Source organism: Chenopodium album, chromosome 19 (assembly GCF_948465745.1).
Source record: "Chenopodium album chromosome 19, dcCheAlbu1.1, whole genome shotgun sequence".
NCBI classification, from domain to species: domain Eukaryota; kingdom Viridiplantae; phylum Streptophyta; class Magnoliopsida; order Caryophyllales; family Amaranthaceae; genus Chenopodium; species Chenopodium album.
Genome location: NC_137852.1, coordinates 2,377,298 through 2,401,989, shown reverse-complemented (window position 1 = coordinate 2,401,989; position 24,692 = coordinate 2,377,298). Strand labels below are relative to the sequence as shown.

General features: G+C 31.9%; 2 protein-coding genes across 2 annotated transcripts; one reads left to right on the top strand and one right to left on the bottom strand.

Annotated features, from left to right (window-relative positions):
* Nucleotides 1–444: 444 nt before the first annotated feature.
* LOC145594720 (protein SMAX1-LIKE 8-like) lies at nt 445–7,813 on the top strand. Its single transcript, XM_081651049.1, has 3 exons — nt 445–1,802; nt 3,302–3,500; nt 5,140–7,813. Exons 1-3 carry the CDS (start codon nt 637–639, stop codon nt 6,868–6,870), a joined length of 3,096 nt encoding a protein of 1,031 aa, XP_081507175.1. The 5' UTR covers nt 445–636; the 3' UTR covers nt 6,871–7,813.
* Nucleotides 7,814–14,371: 6,558 nt separating this feature from the next.
* LOC145595003 (jasmonate-induced oxygenase 2-like) lies at nt 14,372–21,504 on the bottom strand. The gene is made up of 3 exons (XM_081651355.1): nt 20,885–21,504; nt 18,000–18,330; nt 14,372–14,770 (listed from the first exon to the last, which is right to left on the bottom strand). The coding sequence occupies exons 1-3, from the start codon at nt 21,379–21,381 to the stop codon at nt 14,522–14,524; spliced, it is 1,077 nt and encodes a 358-aa protein (XP_081507481.1). The 5' UTR covers nt 21,382–21,504; the 3' UTR covers nt 14,372–14,521.
* Nucleotides 21,505–24,692: the final 3,188 nt, after the last annotated feature.

The following is a 24,692-nucleotide window of genomic DNA, read 5'->3' as shown; positions in this document are numbered from 1 at the left end:
ACCCAAACAATTTGGTTACCACTCTAGTCTATGGCCGTTGAATTGTAATGATGAGCTAAAAGTAACCTCATCACTCACCCATTATAGACTTATAGTCACTACTCCACCCAATGACTAGTTGACTACTTCACTTGATAGTGAATCATTGACTAAATTTATCAAACTGGTCCAATTCCAATGGAGATACAACAACAATTCATCAAATAAAGTGGGATTCCATTTGAATAGAAACATTAAAAACCCTTCAATTTTTAATAAATTTTGAGAAGATACTACTCCATGTTAGAATTGACCCCTTTTATCATCCATAATTCCAAATCCAACAGCGTTTCAATCAAAATACAGGAATCCCAAATCTCAAATGAAATCATACTCGAATATATGCCTACCATGTGTTCGACTAAATGCCTCAATGAAGGTCCCACTTTCCACCACCCTCTTCACCATCATTCTCCACCTTCACCATTTCCCTCCACCTTTTCTTCACAATAAATTAATCAAATTTTCCACCCCCCCTTTTTTTCATTTCAATCAAATTTTTGATTTTTTAATTTCCCATTTTTCAAAAAGAAAAAAAAAATTACCCAAGATTTGATTTTTATTTTTTGGGGTGTTCCCTTTTAGGAAGGCAACAGTATGCCAACTCCGGTGAATACAGCAAAGCAATGTCTGAATGCTGAAGCTTCCCACGCGCTTGATGAGGCAGTGTTAGTCACGCGCCGCCGTGGGCATGCTCAAACGACGTCGCTTCATGCTGTTTCCGCATTTCTTTCTTTATCACCTTCCCAACTGCGGGAAGCATGTGTGAGAGCCAAAAACGCTGCGTTTTACCCAAAAGTTCAGTTGAAAGCTTTGGACTTTTGCCTTTCTGTGTCATTAGATAGGTTACCTATCTCACAACCTTGTGTTGATGAACCCAAAATTTCAAATTCTTTGATGGCTGCAATCAAACGGTCACAAGCTAATCAGAGGAGACACCCTGATAGCTTAATGACCGTTAAAAATCATCAAGAACAGTTAGGGAGTTGTTCATCTGGGGTTGTTAAAGTGGAGTTGCCACACTTGATTATATCAATTCTTGATGATCCAATTGTTAGTAGGGTGTTTAGTGATGCAGGGTTTTGTAGTTTTGATGTAAAGTTGGCTCTTTTGAGGCCATTACAGGGTTATTTTAGGTACCCGCCAAGTGTTTTTGGTGGGTTTTCGGAGCCAGGTAGTTGTCGGTTTCGGTTTCCGTTTTCGGGTTTTGGGGATGAAGAGGGTGATTATAGGAGAATTGGGGAGGTTCTTGTTAGGCACAAGGGTAGAAATCCATTGCTTGTTGGGGTTAGTGCAAATGATGTACTTAAGGGTTTTGTAGAGGTTTTAGAGAAAAGAAGGGAGAGTGGTTTTTTGCCTTTGGAGATACATGGGATCAATGTGGTTTCAATTGAGAAAGATGTGTCGAAAATTGTGACCGAGAATTGGAGTTATGAGGCTGTTAATTTGAGATTTAGAGAAATGGATTTAATGGTGCAGCAATGCTTGGGGCCTGGGTTGATGGTTAGTTTTGGTAATCTCAAGTGTTTTCTTGGAGGGGAAAGTGGGTATGTGAAGGATGTGGTAAATAGTGTTGTTAGAAGATTGACTAAGCTATTAGAGGTTCATGATACCAGAATATGGCTGATTGGTTCTGCTGCTAATGATCAGATGTGTATGGAGTTCTTACGTAGATTTCCGTCTGTAGACAAGGACTGGGATTTGCAGCCTCTACCGATCACATCGGTCAGGCCTCCGGTGGGAGAATCATGCTTTAAGTCGAGGTGACTTACTATTCTATGATCTTGTATTACATGGAGTGTTATTTTTGGTACTTAGAACGACTGCTGCTAGTTTCAGGACTTATAAAACCTTCAGCTTTTGTTTCATTATTTAAAGTAGAATGATGCGTGCTCTAGGCTTACGGTGTATTTGATAACCTAACCTCTATAGCAGCGAGAATTTAAACTTGTGATCATAGATTATTTCTTGCATAAAATTAAGTTTGATCATTTTTTCTTCCAATGCTCTTGAGTAGAACCTTTTGTGATATGCTATTTACATGAGTTACATCTATAGGACTCCCATGAGGACTATGACCTTATACATACTCTATTTGTTATTTGATATCTTCCAGAGTACTCCGTATGTGGTGTTTATCCTTTTACCTGCCATTGGAGTTTGAACTATGTGAACAAAACAATGCTTAGTTTTTTGAGGTTCTGTTTTATTATCAATGTTGGTTGTTGCCTAAGGCAGTTTGCACACAAAAATCGTCATGATAGTTCAGTGATATAGTTTAATTAATGCATAGTTCTAACATTTTCATTCATTAAAAACATTTTATTATGTGATGTGCATAGCATTTTTAGGATGTTTATACCTCTACGGCTACAAAACTACTGAAGCTCATAGATTTACTTTGCAAGCTTACATGATAGTACTTAAAGCTTTTGCACGTGGTGCAGTCACTCTCTCTTGAAGGTTGAAAATTATGATGACTCGATGAGCATATAATTTGCAATAAAAATGTAGCATTTGAAACTAAACATTTTCTGTGGCTTCATGAGTTCATGGTGCTTGTGGTTCTTGAGGAATTGAAATTGATATATGTAGAGTGTCGTTTCCTCAGTCTAGTTCTGTACCCTAAAAATGAAAAACTCTGGAACTCCCACCCTAACTGTTAGGAACTTCAGGACCAGTAGCATGCATTTCTGCATGTTTATATTAGACTTACCTTCACTGTGATGGGGTGTGATGGTAAATTTCATTCATGAAAAATTTTCTAGAGAGCAAGTGAAGTGTAGCAGCTCTATGCCTCTATGCTAAAGTTATGTTGGAGGAAGGATAGTTATGAGCATGTCTGCAAATTAATGTTGAATGCCCAGATTGTTGGTCTCAGGATCTATTTGACAGACAAGGAGACAAACCATACTTTTTTTTTTTTGACGGAGACAAACCATACATTATTGTAAAAAAATCTGGTGAATTGTGATTTAGTCTGGCAGACATGGCTTACCTCTCCCGTTGCTTCTCGTAGATTTTATTGTTTTGAATTTATTAATTCTTAATTAGAGTCCAAAGTCTTTTGACTAGATGGTTGACTACATCCTGTTGTTGATTAACTATTCAAGGTTCTGCTTTGTATTCGGTTCATATTCTACGCAAATAGCCTGTGTGTTAATTAGCAATGTTCAGTCCCATAGACATCCATGTTTGAGCTTTCTGTAGCGTCAGCTACTTTTGAATTTTGCTGCCTGCTCTGACATCTCATGTTTAACAGCTTGATGGGATCATTTGTTCCCCTTGGTGGGTTTTTTTCATCTCCTGAAGCCAAAGGTCCATTCGGCAGCTCATATCAATGTGTCACTCCCTGTAGCATGAGCAGTGAAAAAATCGTGGAAGAAATTTCAAGTAGAGGATGCATGACTTCAATGGCTGATAAACAACGTGGATCAAATAATACACTTGATAACCTAAAGGTATGCATTATATTTCTAATATTTGTTTTGAATTTTCATAAGAGATTCAAACCAAAATTTTCTCTTTTATGGGTCAAAAGCAAGGAATATAGGAAAAGGATGATATTCATGATGAAGCCTCCAACTTTCTAACAAGCATATATAACAACCTGTAATTGGGTGTATTATTGTATCTGATTCTTGCCTTTATATGTGCCCAACATACAGTACAAAGCATATTGACCTCATAGTATTCCAAGAATCCTAAATATGCTCTTAGGTGTAGTGATGACGGATGAGTTTATCCTTAACAAAGAATACTGTTACTCCCTCCATCCCACTAGAATTGCCCCATTTGAACATTATTTGGGTCAACTGGGGCAATTCCTGTGGGACAGACGGAGTCAATGGTAAACATTTTTCCGTGCACTGAGCCAAAAAAAAGTAAAAAGATGGGAATTGGAATAATCGAAAGGGGTCCAAGCAGCCATTGGACGTGTTTTTAACAGATATGCGAATGTATCCTAATTTTGGGTACAGTGGAAGTTTTAAGTTTTTAGTGGAAAGTTTAACAAAAGTTATGGTTAAGAGACTAGAAACCATTTCAAGAGACATTGCTGCTTTGTAACCTTATTATAAAAGTAATTGATGTTGTGAAGTCAGTAAAAACCTGTTACTTAAAGGTGAATAACTATGCCCCTGTACTACTTGAGAGAAGTAAATTAGATTGCTAATTATATAGAATATCTTGGGTATGTTTGTTCTTACCTTTATCTAATTAGAATTGAATGTTCCTGCGCACTCTGCAGGACAAAAAATCCAGCATTCTAACAGCAGCTCAGGTTTAGTCTATTAGCGTAGAACTACTATCTACTCAGAAGAACCTGGAAATATAACCTTTTATTATTGTTGGTTTTCTGAATACAATGACGAAGCGATCTAAGCTAGCCAAGTATAGAACTACAAGCTACTTACAGAATTCTGATTTCAAATACTCGTACATCATAATACTTATCTATATTAGAGCAAACTATCGATCTGTTGACTGCTGAAATGCTGGAACCTCTGAGGGTGATGGATTCTCCGGTGCAATAAAAAACCAGTTTATTTTTAACATTCTCTTCTAGTTCGCAATTATGAGATAGGGTGGTAGTTCATTAAAAGACCATCTTGGATACTTCACCACTTCAAATAGAATTAAAGATTTTGAGTGCATCTTTCATTTTATTTTAGTTATTCTAGTTCAGATACAAATCATACAATTAACAAAGCTAAGTAGGGAGTATTTATTACAGTATGAAAGATGTAGAGCAAGATATACTGAAGTTTTACAATTCAGTATAAAATAAAAATGTAGAGCAAGATATAGTACTCCATAGTCCATACAAGGAGCTGACAAACTAACAAATTTACAAGTCCTTTTTCTTGTTCAGGCTTCTTACTTTAGGTTTATTAGAAGGTTTTTGCTGTATTGTAAGTAGGGAGTATTTATTACAGTATGAATATGGTACTCATGTAGTATGAATATGATTATATTGTGCATTTGTGATGTACTTCCTGGACATTTATTTTATTTGTTGCTCATTTAAATCATGTTTGAATAGATGCTTGTGTTGTATTTTTTGTTTTGAGTAAACCATATCTTATCTCTTCAGTGCAGGCTAAAGGTGGCAAAGTGCTGTTAAGTGCTCCAGTAGCAGTTTTGCAGACAAAGCATTGCAATTTATGTCAATGTCGGAACCATACTCAACCATTATCCAAGCCAGAAGTTTGTCAAGAATCTTCTCAACTTCCAACTGATGTAGGCTACCAAAGTCCTGAAGGAAAGGTCGTAAATGTTAACAATGAGAGCAGCTGCACTACCAGCGGGTCTTGCAAGGAATGTGATTATGGACGGATCAATTCATGCACCTCCATGGATGTACTGAAACATTCGTTGTCTCCATCTAGCAAGCCAGTCCTTTTAAGGTCACTAAAGAGTGGTATTTTTCCTGCCAAACAATCAGAAAGTCCTCCAAGAACTGGGCATCCTCTTGCTGGTGGATTTTCTTCTCCTTACAGTCTCTGCATATCAGGTGTGGATGATGGTCAAACATCTCCCTCATCTGTTGTTTCGGTAGCCACAGATTTGGGGTTGGGATTGTTTCCTCAAGCTTCGAAGCAACAAAAAAAAGCAGATGAGCAGCCTGAGAATAATTCTAAGGCACTTTTTAAAACTCTATTTGAAAGAGTTGGCCGGCAATGTGAAGCTCTCAGAATGATCAGTCAGATAGTCGCTCATTCTTGGACAGTTAGTGGAAGCTACCAAAAATCTGGTCTCAGAGGAGATATTTGGCTAAATTTTACTGGACCTGACATTTTTGCTAAGAGGAAAACTGCTGTGGCCCTTGCTGAGATTTTATATGGAAGCAAGAAGAGCTTCATCCATGTAGATTTATGCTCTAGAGATATGACTTTCTGCCAAGGGTCTGAGGCAAGGTCTCGAGGCAAGACTATAGTTGATCACATTGCTGAGGAGTTGCGGAAGACACCATCCTGTGTTGTTCTCTTTGAAAATGTCCATTCTGCGGACCCAGTACTTCAATGCAGCTTGTTGCAGGCCATGAAAGGTGGTAAATTTTCAGACTCATACGGGAGGGAAGTTGCTACTAACAATAGAATCTTCGTGTTGACTTCGATTTCTAAAGAGAATAGCTCAACACTCCCTTTGAGGGGGAAGCCATCAAACTTTCCGGAGGAGAGAATTGGAAGGGCAAAAGGCTGGCCACTTCAAATTGTAGTTAAAGGTGCTTCACATGAAACAAGAGATAACTTGGCTTGTCAAACCTTCTTAAACAAGAGGAAGCTCAATGGAACAGATGAAAAAATTGACCAATCTATTACCATGGAAGTCAAACGACCTCACAGGAGATCTATTATGTCCCTTGACTTGAACCTTCCGGCTGAAACAAGTGAAGTTAATGACACCAACATTGAAGAAGTTGATGCAGGGTGTTTGTCCGAAAAATCTGATTCTTGGTTGGAGGATTTCTCAGGCCAGTTAAGTAAGATTTTGGTTAAATTAGAATTTAACCCTTTTGATTATGATACATTGGCTACAAAAATATCTAAAATGATTCATGCAAGCTTCAATGAAGTAATCAAGTCGAAGTGCTTGCTGGAGATTGAGCCTAAAGTCATGGATCAGATAATCGCAGCTGCCTGCTTATCTGACAGAGATAAAGAGGTCGAGGATTGGATTAGCCGGGTTCTTAGCAAAGGGTTTGCTGAAGCTCAAAGTAGATATCAACTGACTGCTCATTCTATTGTTATGATTGCTGCCTGCGAGGCGCAGTTTGTAGAACAGCAGGTACAAGAAGCTTGCCTTCCCTCAAAAATAATTTTGACTTGAAACAACTTTAGGAATACTGATACCGCTATGCTAAATAAGTATAATGTATAGATTGTAGTTATTAGTATATATCTTGTATAAAACCTTAGTATATGACTATATGTTCTCCCATAGTATAGCTTTGTGTTTTCCCATGCTATACTAATTCATAATATATGTAATACGTATGTAATATAGTAGTGTGTAATAACAGGTTTAGTTATGCACTATGCTGTATATCTTTTTTATTTTATATTTTTTTCAATGGAGTGTTGTATTATACGTAGATTTCTGTAATACGCATAGATAAATCATTGATCTTTTACATGCATATATAAGGCCCAATCTTAAATTGAAACTTGATGAGAAGATATGAATCTGTATGCTATCTTGGGTTTCCACTAGTCTTGAACCCTATAGTCTTGAAACGGAGTATATTTTTTTTATGGATATGTCTTGATTTACGTAGTTTGTCAATTATACATCTCGGAGTACCTTTTTACGTTGAGAAAATGCTGGATAATAGAATTAGAGTTTGGACATGATTTTCCCAATCATGAAAAAAGAACATTAGAGAAGGGATTAAAGAAAGACGAGGAAAGGTTGTTTGTTCTTGTCTAAATATCTAATTATCTAAAGTACTTTTTTTTTTTTTTTTTTTTTTTTTCTCTATTTAGTTGGCTTCATATTATAAATTGCTAGTTTACTTTATGTTGCCAATTCTATTTTTTTTTTTTTTTTTTTTTAATGTAACAAAACTGCAATGAGGCAAGCAAAATGCAAGAGATAGAGTCCATAGAGAGCCAAGAGCTTAGCTAATAATGTTTTTTCTATATTTTAATCACAAATATATAATAAACCACAATCGAATATATGGAAAAACATTATCCATTTTTTTCTTTTCTGTATTTTAATTTCGTTTGACATCACTTTTTTTTTTTTTAGCCAGACGAGCGTTGCTTGACAATACTTATGGCCTGTTCTCATTGACTGAACTAAGCTGAACTGAACTGAACTAAACTAAACTTATTAGAGCTGAACTGAACTTAACTGAATATTTTATGAGAGAATGAAATTAAGATAAGAACTGAACTGAACTTATTAGAGCTGAACTGAACTGAAAATAATCGTATGAGAACAGGCCCTTAGTTAAACTTGTAATTGTACAAACACATAAATAATAAAATAAGTAAACGTGCAAAAAGCAATCATATGGGCAAATGTGTAGAAGTTATAGTGAACTTTGCTTTCTTTTTTAATTTTTACTTTTAGACTCGTGTCTAATGTCTTCTATAGCACCTATAATTTCAGGCTAGAAATAATGGCGACCAATTTAGTGTATTATTTAGCTCATGCTTTGTTTTTAATGGAATTTGGAAAAGTTTATGAATTGAGGGGAGCAAAGCTTTCCTTATCCACTAACAAAATTATTATCAATGCCTTTGACAATGGAAAATGGTTGGGCTTGTTCGATCCATTTATCCACCTAACTTGGTGAGTCACTCTTGTGATACATATCTTTATTGCACATTTTGGATGGAATGCCTCTTTTGTGAAAGCAATGTGCCTATATATGTTGATAGGCATTGTGTGTGTGGGTGGCGGTTAAGCATGGAATTAAAGTACTTGCTGGCCATGTGATTAATGAGACTCGATCTCACAACCACAAAGGTAAATCGCGATGTAGGTGAGATTAGAGGTCTTAAATCATTACACTTTATATATCTGATTTTGATTAATTATAAGCTGAGATGAGGTAGGTATGAAAAATTGACTAAACTTTCATTTATTTATCGACTTTTACATTATCCTTTGTGAGTAGACAATTTTTATATTTCTCACACCAGAAATTGTAGAAATAGAATGAATATCTTTTTACTAGAATAGAGAATTAAGTATCTCAAAAAAGTACAATATGTAAATCATTGAAATAGATCCATTGTTCTACTAATACTCTATCGAACATAGTTAATTACTATTCCAAGCATTAAACCTAGTTAGTCCGATCACACCCTTGTGGAAATATGCCTAAACATAGAGAAGTATATATCTAGATTTTTTCATTCGAGAAGTGTAGGTGTTAGTTTTTGATTCCCTCAAATGAGAAGTATGGAGTAATATTTTAAAGTATTTTAAGCATGTGTATTTTGGAACTTTGTTGTTGTTGATAGGACTTGCGAGTGGCTGACATTTAAGGGACCACTATATCCCTAAACTCAACTCTTTTTGCCTGACTTAAACCCACTAATTAGCAACGCAACTAGAGTACATACAACTCCATTTAAATATTAATATATTTGCATGTGATTTTATTGTTTACTCTTTGTATGTGCTTGTTTATTTGGAAAATAAGTCTCAAATATGACCAACTTTTTTTCTTTGAGTGATTGTTGTATTAAATGATATGACTACTCCCATTGGCAATGACGTTACCAGCATGATTGCCCATTGCCCACAACCTCTAAAGATGGCCAAGAAAGTGACTATGTACATTTTAAATTGATGAATGTTATCTCTTTAATCAACTATATCGTGACATGTGTACTTTGAATGAAAAAAATCTTATTAAAATATTATTATATTAGGTTTAATGTGGCTATAGAGAATTCTAGATTGCGTTAAAGGTAAAGATAGTCTTATCCATAATATATTAAAAAAAAAAAAAAACAGAATAAAATAGTCAACGAGCTCCACTATATGGATTGAAAATCTATACAAGAGATAAAAAGTAATAAAAAGGGTTGATAAGGGTTGATATAATTATGCATTCCTAAGTCGAAGTTCAATCCATAATCCATATAAATGTTTAAATTTATATAGGCCAACTCTAGTAACATGACGGTAAAATCAAAGGGCTAATCAATACTAATCAATTCTTAATTCTATGCTAGTCTTTTTAGTTACAACCACAAAGCACTAATTATAACAATACACGTGTACATTGCGTCGGTTTCTGAAATGTTAAGATGTGAGCAAGTGATTAGCTCGAACTTAAAAGACAATTGAAGTTGTTCTTATCATGACATACTTTTTTCCACTTTTGATTTATAGTTTCTAGTTTGTCTATTGCATATTTGCATGTCTTTGGAGAGCAAAAATCTAAAACCACAACTGGATAATTAAATCCATTCCCTCGTGAAGAAGTCTCCAAGAAAAACTTTGACATGTTAAGACTTATGGCCCCATACATGATACATCTTGATTATTTGACTTTATTTATTTTGTGCATTGAGAAAATTCTCAAATGTTCCTTATTTCAAGTGGAAAAATATCATGGAGCATTATTATTCTCATCATTAGTTGCATAGTGGCTACATCATGGTTTAGGCAACCTCCAAATCTACATGCCCTAGTGTAATTATCTATGAATCTTAATATCTTATAATTGTCTTTTTGATATCACAACCCAAAACAAATTAAAGAATCTTCATTTATCAAATAATTAAAGAATCTTGAATTCAATACTACACGATCACTAATTACACCGACTCAATTCATTCTAATTGTCATATATTTCATAATACACAAATTTCATGCGCATTGCATGTATGTCAACTCTAGAAAACAATAGCTTCCAAAAACTAATTAATCCAAATACTAATTTTAGTACTTTTAGCAAAACACATTTTATAAGCGAATTTAGATAGCTTACGACCAAATTTAAAGCTAAAATAAAAATAACTTACGAACACGACCTGATGTAGACATAGCAATACTTGCTCTCTTTCTTGATTTAAAAAGTCCGTATCTTTATCTCTTTGTCGAAAATGTGAGGTTCATGATTGAATTGAAGTGCAATAGAAGGACACTCCAATAGGAGCACTAAGATAAGCCTTGAACTTGTTTGTTTGACGTAGTTGCTTACGACAATTCCATGATTTGGATAATTGATACTCTGTAACTCATTATATTAGATATATTTGGCAACATATTTTTGTGTTGTGTAATTGAAACACATTTTTTGTGGTTAGTAAAGACGAACTCAATCTTCAACCTGTTATTTTTTGCGAATCTCAACTACTGATTTTGTAGTTTCATACTACAACCACCCAATCAAATGAAAGTATTTTATACTATGAAGTACAAGTACGTTTCAAACTTTAAGTTATGGGTTGTAGTGATATAGAGGATCTTAATTGTATTTTATTAAATTATAATAGCACCACCAAAGTGAAGCACATTATTAATAAAATGTTAATTAATACTCCCGTTTTGTAATAATTACAACACTAGATGTTGCACAAAGTGAGAAATTTTATATGGAGTAATATAAGTATTTAATAAATGGAGGTAACTCAGGTAAGGTGAACAATTGAGACCCTTAAATTAGCCAATTAATGTATCCTTATTAGAATGTAAATATTACAGTATATATATACACCGTAAATCTATCTATACTATCTATTAAAAGGTGTTTCTTTTAAAGGAATGGTGCCACGTGCCACACTTCACAGTATATACGCCACGTCACAATGCCACATCACAATCCAAAAATATATGCGTCACATAAGCTTGCAATTTCTCATTTAACAAAATAAAATGAGAAAATGCATTAAGTACCACACTACCACTCTTATTGCTAGATCCTTGGCTTCTTGTACCAAAGCATATAAAAAATGAGGCCTTCAAGTGTATATATTTCATTGGGCCTTTAAGCGTTAAAGAAAGGGGATAATTAAGCATTAATACGAAATGAAATGGGATGATCTAAACAAAAGATAAGTATATTCGACCAATAATGCAACTGCTTTTTTGGTTGTTATTTAGTAGTTTAATTACTACGGAGTACTCCATAACTTTCCGCCGACTTGCTTTGCGGCGTTGCTTGGACAAATCTGTTTATCGATGTGTTAAGTTTTGAATCATTCAAAATTTTAAATTATTCTATTCTCAGTATTACTACGTATGTTTTTAATTTCTGAAGAGAGGCTAGCTCAAAAATAACAAGTTAAAAAAATATCGTATTATAAAAAATACATTTAAGAACTAAACATGACCATGACCTCTAATTTAATTAAGATTGAAGAGCAGCAGCAGCAACAATAATAATAATAATAATAATAATAATAATAATAAATTAATAATAATAATAAAAAATTAATAATAATAAGTGTAACACTTATTAAAACACGGAGAGAGTATAAGTGTATCACATTGATGGAAAATGAGAGATTTAAGCACTTTATAAGACTAAAAGGTTATTTCTCCTATTGATATATGATTTTGAGATAAAAGCTCCTTGAACTTATGAAGTAAACTCATTCTGAGGGCCTGTTCACATTTACTGAACTGATTGGAGCTGAACTGAACTGGACTGAACTAATTGAAGCTGAACTGAACTAAACTAAATTAGACTGAAATGAATATTTTATGAGAGAGGGAAATTAAGAGATAAACTAAACTGAACTGATTGGAGCTGAACTGAACTGAAATTAAGTAAATGTGAACATGCCCTTAGTGACGGTTATTGCAACCCAAGCATGTATTAAACAATAATATTTTTTACTCAGTTCAGTTTAGTTCCTAATTTCCCTCTCTTATAAATAATTCAGTTCAGTTCAGTAAATTAAAATAGGTCCTAAGATTACGAATAATAACTCTAAAATGAGATTTAAGATTACGTTATATTACCGCAATATAGTAATATAAAGAGTACTCCTACAATACTCATATTTATTTTAAATGATGACTTTTATTTTCTGCCGACTTGCATTTGAGATTTTCACAATTTGCAATTTTGCATGCGCCGCATTTGCCCCTCAACTGTTTTACTAGTGTATTACACACGTTTTTGGCTGAGAAACAAAAACTTGGAGAATTTTTGTTTTTAGTTATTGTCTTCAGTTAACACTTCATTATTTCTAAATCGTCCTATTTGTTTTTAGTTACTTGTCTTCAACTAACACTTCATTATTTCTAAATCGTCCTACAAAAGTGTTTCCTAGGTGCTCATCATTAAGACTTGGTGTATTAATGGAATGGTTTTCATTATTGTACATTCGGTTGTAGTTTGTTAGGTATGACAAAAAAACTTTTTTTTTTATTTTTTTTTTTGCAATTTCTTCACAAGTTACAAGCACAAAAAATAAAAAAATTCCTTAGTTGTACTATATAGATATACCTCAAGTACAACTAGATGAACACAATCGCCTCAATAACAAGGCAGATCATTGCTTTTCAAGACATCCAAGATACCAAAAATAACTACTTGATTATCCATTTGGACCATAAGATGGGCGATGCATTTCAGCGATCCTGCAAACCACAACGTCCAATCCTATTGCAATTGCCCTAATTTGTGTATAGACTTATTGATCAAAATAAAATTATATTGCAATAACTAACCCTCATTTAAGTTGTGTATAGACTAATGGATCAACATAGCATACATTATTACATTTTATTATTTGATTTTTGTCATTGTGATGTAAAGTTGTTTTGAAATTGAAATGTAACAAGACTAACAAACCACTACTTAAGAACATTTCTTGATGCAGACTAAAGTTAAAGCCAATGTGTGGTACGAGACAGACCATGTGAGTAAGAATTGCAAATTATGGGGTTTAATTCAACATTTGACCAGGTTCAACTCATAACAAGAGTGCTATGTAACATCAATATGTCAATTAATAAAGTTAAAGATTGTGATTTCCTTCTGATTAATAAGTGCAATTAAGTGGCATCCACCGAATGTACGATTAAGTTGATCATTAAGATTAAGTGAACAAAGTTTAATCTATCAATCTTTAAAACAAAGATGTATTTTTTTATAAGAAAAAATAAATACGTTAAAAAAAGTTAAGATGGTCTTTTTCAATTTAAATTGTCCTCCGTTGTAATATTTATAAGGTAAAGGTAATTAATTGTCATCTTTAAATTATTTCTATGCAACACCATTTTTTTTTTTTTTTTATATTATGCCACCATTACACACAGTACATTCAAATTGACTTTATCCTCTCTCAAGTTGTCAAGTGTAAGCCCTCGTTCTCCCTCATGGCTCTTTTTTTTTGTTTTTTTTTTTTTTTGACAAAGTCCCTCATGGCTCTTATTGTTTATGAATGTTCATTAGTAAAGACTAGTGTAGTACAAGTAGCAATTTTTTTTAAAACGATTTAAAGTCGAGTATTTTTTTTATTATTTTATTTTATTTATTTTTTTATTTTTTAATCAAGAGTGCAAAGGACATGGTAGTTAATACTACTCACTTAACAAGATGTGTCTTCTAATATAGTTGATTGGTTGAGTAAATATTCTCAAGTTCGAATATCTCATAATACTATTATTTGATAAGCTTTCTTTAAGGGTCTAGCTAAGAGCTAAGTTGATTGACTCGTAAGTAATCTAGTCCATCAAGGTCGTCTTCCTTACATACCAATATAAAATTACGTACTCTTATTCGATGAATATATAAAATTACAGGAATGGTTGAAGTAAGTCTATTCTCTTACGAGTTCACTCAATTCAGCCTCGTTTGTATTTATATTTTCTCACAGACGAAACAAGAAAAGAGAAAGTAGAATTGACGAATAATTATGACTAACTTGATTTATTTCCTTGAAATTACATTTGATAGCCACAAAAGGCAAATACATATACAATAAATTAAACTAACTCATGCTTAGATAATAACTTATACGAAGTATATATTTAATGATTTTTTTTTTTTTTTTTATCTAGGAGATTTCAATGATTCCACTTGAGACTTTCCACGAGGACCCTTTAACCTTATGTAGAGACGGTATTCATTAAACGTCATAGATGGATACAATGCTGGATTCTCAGAACTAACAAGTTCCTTTGCTGGTTCAATTAACAATTCACCCCTTGGATTGTAGAAGAATGCCAACGAAATTCTCTCTATATTAGGGTTTACAATTACCCTATGCTCTACGCTTTTGTATATAGCATTGCTTAGTACCTACACCAATTAATCAAGCAAATTGTTAATTAACGATCATAAATTTTAAAAACAATATTCAACGAATAATGAATTAACTCATACGGAGTAGTATTCATTGTACATCTTTTTTAAATGGCTCTATAGTATTTACATTGATGCATAGATAGAGACTTTTTTAGTATTTTGAGAAGATCCATAATTTTCATATTTAAAAATTATGGCATTAAAACTACTTAAGAGTTTTTATTTGAAAAGTTCGACCCATAGTTTTTCTATTAGTATGACCACTTGAAGAGTGAAAATGGTGTGTCATCAACCATGTGAGGAGGTACGAATTCCACGTAAATTGACATTAATTAAATAAAGAAAGATAAGAATGCCAACTAGTGCAAGTGTGCAACTAAAAATAGAAAGGCGTGAATAAAAAAATCACAATTTCTACTTTCAATTGCATGGTTAACAAACAATACAAGTTGTTCAACTTCAAAGTTGCTATTTATCAAATAAATAAAATTCAAGTAGCAACTTTAATTTTTTAATGCACGTTTTAATAATTTTGATGTCAAATTCTTCAAAATCCGAATCAATTATCATGCTCCGTATTTATATCATATCATACCATATCATAAATCTTTCTAAATATATTTGGTCCACGTACAAGTTATGAAATCTTGCACATGGGATGGAGTTTGGGGTACAGCAGAAGAATTGGGCCAACAAAAGTGATCGGACATTACACCAAATGGTGACTATATTGAGCAAATCCTAATATACTTCGTAGTTGATAATATACTAATGGTGCGTTATTTTGACATAAACTAAACTTAACTGAAATATAATTTTAAACAACTTATTAAACTTGATTGGATCTGAATAGATCTTTTTTTACTTTTTTCTTTTTTCTTTTTTTTTTTTTTTTTTTTTTGAGGCAAAAAATATGAATTGATCTAATTAGCTTTGAATTGTATTTCTTAAAGTGAAAAAAACACTATAAATTCCTAAACTAATTATGAATACATTTTGTCGGAATTTCTTTTGATTGTGAAATTTTCAAAATGTTTATTAATATATGCTTGTCTTAATAATAATTTAAAAAAATGTTTCTCAATTTGATTAAAAAAAGTCTAATATCTTGATGTATGATGATCTTTCCCTCAAAAAAAAAAGATGTATGATGATCTAATCAATCACGTAATTATATGGAATAATCAGGTGGATTTTATTTGCACCAGAAAAGAGAAAATAGGTGAGTTGGTGTTTTGATGAATTTTTACTAAAAACAATTTATTACGTTCATATTTTCATTTTTGATACTACGTATATAGTTTTACTATTCTAAATAAAGACAACAAAGATAGGGCTAACCTGAAACCATGGTGGACCCTAAACAAAATGCTTAGTACATTTTAAAGATGACAAATTAAGTCTTTTTCATTGAGTAGGTGATGTACATTACAAGTTATTTATAAAAATAAATCACTTGACTAATAAACCATAGATGTAGCCTTTCTTGCTTAAAAACGACAAAAATGAGGTAAGTTAATTTATGTAAAGTACTTCATGTTCAATTTTATAAGATGTGATTGCAATTGAAAATATCTTTAATTTGTACTCCGTGCATTTTTTATCCATTAATTCATATAGATAAGGGTTTATAATACAGGACAGGTGGTTGATTCTAAATATATAAGTACTAAATGAAATCTATATTATTAAATGATTGATCTATGTTTTGACACCGCGACATATAAAAATAGTTGCTATATTGTACTATAAATGTATATAATTTATGTCTTATAAAATTATTACAATGAAAAGACTATTATCTCGTGTTGCAATATTATGAAATTATAGTAGGATAATATAGTCATTTTACATGATGGTTATCTTTTTCATCATCCCCTCAGTCATCATACCTTTGCATGATACTCTGTTTTCCCCTATTATTTCTAATAATATTGATTCTAATTATAGCAAAAGATGTATTCATGATGGAATAATGAAACACAAACACGTATACCCAATCAATGATAGGAAAAACATTCTATATTCACCTATAAAATTAAATTAGAATAAAATATATTTCATTCATGTCTACAACTTAGATTCCACATCCCAATTTTATAAGACATTTTTTGTTTTGTCTAGTTAGATTCCACGTTACAAAACCGAAAAAGTGAACAATAAATCAAGTTATCTTTATATCTAGAGAAGGTGTTATCTACCAATAGGATGAACTCAATTGATATATTTTATAAAAGTTAAAATATCCACATTGCATTTCTTAATTAGTGTTGATTGGCAAGCCCTCCTAAATGTATTTATAAGCAAATTTATTATTGGATTAGGTAAATTATTAGCAACTACTCTGTCCATTTTTTTTTAAAAAAAGTAATGTTATACGATGTATGTAGTTTTTAAGGCTAAGAAAAAATATTTTTTATTTTTATTTTGTATTAATTTTAAAATTATATAACAAAATCACACGTAAATCAGTGTAATTAATGTTATTATTTCATATGTTTTTTTTTTATTATTATTTTTTATTTTTCTCTTCTTATATGTAGCATTGTAGTCTTAAGAGTTATACATAACATTAAAAATTTAAAATAGTTTTCATTATGGTTTTCTCTTTGATTTGTCTATCTTTGCTCTACTTTTTGTAATATTCCCCCCACTCCACCTCCTAAACATTCGCGGCATGTAGACACACCCTACTTATTGTTTGCTTGGAATAAAATATAGACGATAAATGAATAATGAAGTATCATATTATGCTATGGAGTATGAATATGAATAACAATTGACTAACATATAAAATACTATGAAAAAGTAAATGTTAAAGTAACACGTGTTATTACAAATGTGATTTGACTAAGTTAACAAGTAAATTTTAGGGTATTATATATAAGATTATATATGCATATATCATTAATTCCCAAGTCAAAACAGATTAGTTAAAAAAGTGGTGCAAGATAACTACTACCATAATCCACGCTTTCAGCCATGAATAAAAATTGAGTTAAATTTTTTTATCAATCATGTTAGTGAAATGATTATATAGTAATTAAATCGATGATTACCATCTTTTCAACCATATATAAAAAAGATGTTTGAACTTATTAAATGATGATTGACTAATCTTATACGTCTACTAATCTACTATGAATAACATTTTATAATATTATTCATAAAGTTGACAAAAATTTTAAAGTCTTCCAAAGTTATGCCTTAGACAATTACGTACCTGAATTTGGTCACCAACGTTGATGATGAAAGCATGTTGAGCGGGTTTAACGGTTATCCATTTGTCATCTCTGCGGACTTGAAGACCCGGTACATCGTGATCCGGCAGCAAAATGGTTAACCCACCCGGATCCGAATGAGAGGACAGTCCAAGGGTCAGGTCAGGTTGTGGGCATTTTGGGTAAAAATTCACCCTTAAGCAAGCTCCATTTTCCTCCCCTCCAAATGCATTTTGAAGATAATTCTCCTCTAATCCAAGATTAGTCGAAAAAACTTTCATTAATCTTTGACCTAATTTCACCACTTCGCCTAAGTATTCTTCGACTATCTCCCTGCATTTTATGAATTATATTAAATTATTAGCCATATGGTCATATGATTAACTTGCTAAGTCAAATTACGAGAAGTATTAATAAGTTAAACGTACAAAGGATTATATTAGCATGTAATTAAGGGTAAAGATTAATAAACTTGACATTTTCAAAGATAACATTGAACGAGATAATTAAGGGACCTAACCTCGTACATGCAAAATTCATAAAAAGGTAACAAAACACTAATTTGATGATTAACAAAATCTTAGGACTTTGATGCTTACTGTATAGTTTATAGATCATAGGATTCATAGCATATGATTGTCTACTTTGGATGACAATTCAGAAAGCACAAAGGGTGGCCCTTAATTAAGGGGAAAAAAAAAAAAGAAAAAAAGAAAAAAATTGGATAACGTGGTTCATAGTTGATGTCAAATATAACCAAGTATGGATCGGGGAGTAATATTAATTTAGCACCACAAGAATCCATTATAATGAAAATGGTGGAAAATTATGGACCAAAATTCATGCTAAATCAATTATTTTTATAAAAAAAGTTAGCACGTTAACATGTTGTTGATTGATCCTTAACAATAAGTTATCATGAGCACTTATATCGTGTTATATTATCCACAAATTCTTTCATTATACTAACACGTCGTGATCAAAATGAATAGAGACATTATCATAAGCAATGTAGGCGTGTAGTTATGCACTGCAGACACGAAGTTGTCGTACGAAAATTGTACACAGTATTTCGTTACATAATTTACTAAAATTAATTCTAATTGTTTATATTTCATCAAGGTGAATACTTCGCAATGTCATTGAATTTAAATTTGCTTTTTGAGTGTAAGACAATTGCATGACTAATATATTTCGTGTATTAAAATCATATATATATATATATATATATATATATATATATATATATATATATATATATATATATATATATATATATATATATATGTATATATATATATATATATATATATATATATATATATATATGTATATATATATATATATATATATATATATATATATATATATATATATATATATATATATATATATAATATTATAGCAATTGGACAATATTTGACCAAACAAGCTTTTCCTTTCTTTTTTTTTTTTTTTTTTGGACATTATTTTAATTATTCTTTTGCTTTATTTGAAAAACTCTATTTGATACATTACATAATCAAATTCGAGTAAGCGATAGTGTCACGAAAAGGGAAACAAGTTAATTGAATTAAACAACAATGAACACCTGCCAACTAAACAATTGTGGAAAGGGAAATTTAATCTTACCCATGTGACTTAATAAATAAAAATAATTAAGGGGATACCTTTAAATTTGCTACCTTTTATATTACGTATAAGTTAGTTACTTAATTAGCAAGCTAACCTAAGATTGTTTACTACGGAGTACTAATATAGAAATTAGCAACTTTAATGTGAGGAAGAATTTTAAATTATAGTAAATGAGGTATTATAGAAACGTAAACGAGTTTGAAAATGTCAGCAAAACGTAGTTAAAAACAATTTAATCATGAGATTTTTTTTTTTTTTTTTTTTTTTTTTTTTTTTTTTTTTTTTTTGAGACAATTGAGATCCTCTTTCTTCGGGCTTGTTTGGCATTGTTTTTTGTTTTCAGTTTCCAGTTTTTTTGAAAACAAAAAACCAAAAACAGAAAACATGAAAAAGGTGTTTCCACTTTTCTGTTGTCAGTTTTCATAATTATCATGGTTTTAACAAGTTTGACTAATTTTTGATTCATTATGTGACATATATCATATGATTTTGAAAAACAAAAAACCAAAAAACAGAAAACCACAGTGATGCCAAACGACCCCTTCGCTTTATCTCTTGTGAAACCTTCGGCCCCTCTTAAATGTATGATCTGACTTTGTCAATGCTTTGAAATCAATTTTGTAAGAACCCTTTTATTATCTTCGTCACTACTCCGAACTCGAATATTACGTACTCCTTACCACTTTTCACAGGTAAATCCTATCTCGCTTTTTCACATGTACGTGTGTCTGATCTCCACTAGAGTCATCTTGTATAAACTTCGCTCCTACTATTATCTTAAGTTTTAGGTATCACCTTTTTGAATAATTCTACTTCTTCGAACAACATTTTTAAAACGTGTTTATTCTTCTATAACTACTACGAGTACTCTTTATAAACTTTGTCCCTACTGTGCTCCCAAAAATCTTGTAGCAACTTTTAAAGATAAATCCGATGATTTTTTATTGGACAATAAGTCAATTCCTATGCACCTCATAATATAATTTTTTTTTTTTTAAGAAAAAACCGTATAGTATCAAGGACTAGAAAGAATCCCATTATCTTCCAATATGGAGATTTTTCACAACTTTTCATTTTTTATTATCTTTCTATTAACACTTACATATGGTATGGTACTATGGTCAATGATAAAAGTCTTAAAAACAATTATTTGTGATGTCCTTGCTAATTAAACTAATATATTACAAGGCAAAATGAGTTGATTTATTTTGATATATATAAAACAAAAAAAAAAGTAAAATATTAATGGTACCTGTGATGAGGAGGTTGAGCAGGCCATTTGCAGTGATCCTTCAAGTTAGAAGGAAGATAATGAAGGAAGTAATAATCACTCCAATCAAGAACAGCACCTTTCTCAACTCCAAGTCTACTTCCATACCCTTCATAAGTTTTAGGGTCGTTGGCATACTTTTGTTTCTCTTCCATGGGTTGGTAGAAGAACTCGCGCCAAGTTTGGCGTGCCTGATCCATCAGATCAGGGGGGACCCCGTGGTTCACGGCTTGGAAGAATCCCCACACCCTGCAGGCCTCGCCTACTTTTTCTCTGGTGACCCGGACTTTATCTGGGTCACCAGAGAAGAGGCCTGAAAGGTCTATTAAGGGGATGTCCACCCCTTCCGTAACCACAGGTTCCACTACCGGCCGCTCCGTCATTGGTTTGACGTAGCGGTCCGGTATACGGTCCAATCCGCTATCTGATAGGGATTGGACCCGGATTATTGGCTCAGGCCAATCCTGAACACAACTCATGATCTTATATATATATATATTTTTTTTTTCTCGTAATATATTTGAGAATACGAAATCTCTAGCTAGCTATGTTGGTAAATTGTTTAAGATGATGATGGAAAAAAGAGAAGGAATTAGTTTGGAATTTATAGTGGTGTTGTAGGAGGAGGGGAGAGAGTCAAAGGGAGGAGAGGGAGTTAAAAGAAATGATGAGATGATAGAAATAAAAGAGGAACGTGGGATAAATAGAGTAAAAAATAATATAAAACGTGCGAGTTAGTGATAAAAGGTAGTACTGCCTACTAATTTAGAAAGGGACATTTTGGGTTTGGGTTAGGATGGCCTTGTGGGTGTGTCTTTACTTGACCATGACAGCCCGACATTCGAGATAAAGAGAGCCTGGAGATGACCCGTCACACTAAGCTACCACATCTTGCATTGGCTACTTGGCTAAGTTTTCGCTTCTCTTTGTGTTACGTACTTTCTTCGTTTTTTTTAATGCTATGTGTACTGTATTAATTTGTTGTATAATTTAATACAAATCATATAATTTATCTACCGTTAAATTTGAATAACTACATCACTCAATAGATACACGTATCTCTTCTTTATATAGAATTGTTTTTCTATTTTACTTTATAAATATATTATATATCTCCATCCTTCTCCACTGATATTATTTAACTCATCCTTCGTGTTGTGCCGGTATGACGCGCCACGTGCTTGATTAGGTCGTGCTAAAGCGGGTTAAGAAAAAGTTATGTCATGTTGGGCTCATCATGTCAATCATTCAAAAACAGAGTGCATATAATAGTGTATTACCGACTCGAGTGTTGTGCAAGCAGGCCTTCACAATTTTATTTTATTTTTGGTGAAAAAATAAAATTAGTCGATATGCACTTTGGCCCGTAGAGCTAATGTCAACTTCTAAAAATAATGTCCATACACGAATTATGAATGGGGCGGAGCCACGGGAGGGCTGGTGGAGGCCCGGGCCCCCGTGGCCCAACAAGTAATATATATATATCTATTTTGGCCCCCCTGAAGTAAGTAATAAATAACAAGTATTTACACCATATATCATGTTATTAATTATAGCCTAGTTGGTTCTTGGAGTTTTGCATGGTAAGGGAGGTCTCAAGTTCGACTCCCCCTATGAGCTTTTTTTTTTTTTTTTTTTTTCCGGCCCCCTTAGATTTTTATGATCCACTAGCTTAGCGTGTCTCTCGCGACATTTCAGGCTAATATCGGATCTAGCTATTTTGTTATTGTGCCTGATTGATAGTGGCTGGTCCATGCCGTCCTCTAATATCAAGCTTTTATACTGGGGTCAGGCCATTTTCTTGTCGACTCGGCCCAGCCATGCACAACTCTGCTTCGTAAATCCTAATCTCTTTAATTGTTTTCATGTTACCCTATAAACAGCCTCTACATCAATATATCTATATAGGCCAAAATAAAAAAAAAAAAAAATAAATAAAAGATAATTTTAAACTGGGTGAAATTCAAGATTATGTGTGAATTTCAAGATGATGTTACTAGTTAAGATAAAATTAATGGCCGTCAAATAAAAAAAGTGGGATTAATGGTCCAAAATGGCAATACACAATTGGTTCAAAACTACACTTATGTATGCTGAAATGGAATTATTTATTTCTTTATTTGGTGAAGATACAAAGAAGCTCAAGTGGGGATCATTTCACTTTCAGCCTATTGAAGTCGTGAACCATTTGATATCTTCCAAATTGTAATCTTCCATAAAAACATTTCATACTCAGCATATTTCTTTTTCTGAATCAATTTTATATAATAAAAAAAATACAAAATAAACATGTGTGATGTGTATGACTATACCGTTCTTGCCATTCTATGAATATTTGCTTTTCTCGTTCCATGAATAATGAAAAATGTATCAACTGGTTGTTTCTGCAGTGAAATTTTTATAGTAGTCATTTGAAATTTGATTACCATAATGTTTTTATGATTATATGGTTTATAACTGATATATTTTTCTTCAAATAATAAATTATATTATTTTAATTTTTGGTATAAAATAGTATTACCAAAAATTTTTTATTTATTAAACTTCAAGTTTTATTTATGTAAATATTATTATTATTTTATAGTTCACGAAAAATAAATATTTTATGTGGAATTAAAAATTTTAAAAAATTATGTTTACATTGTAGATATTAAGAGACTAATTATGTCCATTTTATAGTTAATTTGAAAAAAAGAACCGATCATATTATTTATCATTAAATAATATAATAGTCATATTTCAAATGACCGGTGTAAAAAATTTCGTTGGTGCAGTGGTAATTGGGGATGTACTTGGTATGAGGACTGCATGTTCGATCCTTCGCAACAGTAATTAGGCGAGGATTGGAACTTAACCATCTAGAACCGATGAGTCCCGAAACCGGATTAGCTCAAAGGGTAAACCGAGTGGAATACCAAGAAAATATACTACTGAAAAATGTAAAGTTTCGCTTTCACTTTTTATATTCTGTACTTTGAAGTATTTAATTTAAAATTTTTGAAAATTTAAAAAATTAAAAATTTATTGATAGTTTCTTAATCTAATATATATATATATATAAAGGGGAGTTTTTTCCCGAGTTTTTAGAGAGCACGTAGTATCTAATTTTCTTGGCGCGCCATGTAGGATTATAAATAAGAGATTATTAATTTCTTTTAGAATTAAATAAATCAAATGCCACGTAAGCAAAATAGGCGAATGAGATTTTTAAGTTTAAATTAATTAAATATTAAATATTATCTTTTAATAGTAGGAGAGATATATTAATTTCTTTTAGAATTAAATAATTCAAATACCACGTAAGCAAAATTGGCTAATGAGATTTTTAAGTTTAACTTAATTAAATATTAAATATTATCTTTTAATATTAGTAATTTTATCTAAATATATAACAAATTTTAGCTCATAAATACACAAAAAAAAAAAAAAAAACAAATAAACCGTGCACTGCACGGGCTTTATCTAGTATATATATATATATATATATATATGGGTATATGAATTGAACCGATCCTGAACATCAATTTTCAACTTAAATTTTTTGTTAACTTGGTAATCTAACATGGTATATATGAACCAATGTGATAAAATGTCACGAGTTTAAATTTTATCTACCCCTTCTTTCACATATAATATATAGCGTTGAATATGAAGAGACTCATGTTGCTTCTACATTTCAGATCCAACACGGGCTCTCATGCATGTATGTCATTGGGCATGATAGTGTATATAACTAACCCTGAATTCTAATTTTAGGCTTAAGTTTTTTTTTTGAATTGAACTTACGGGC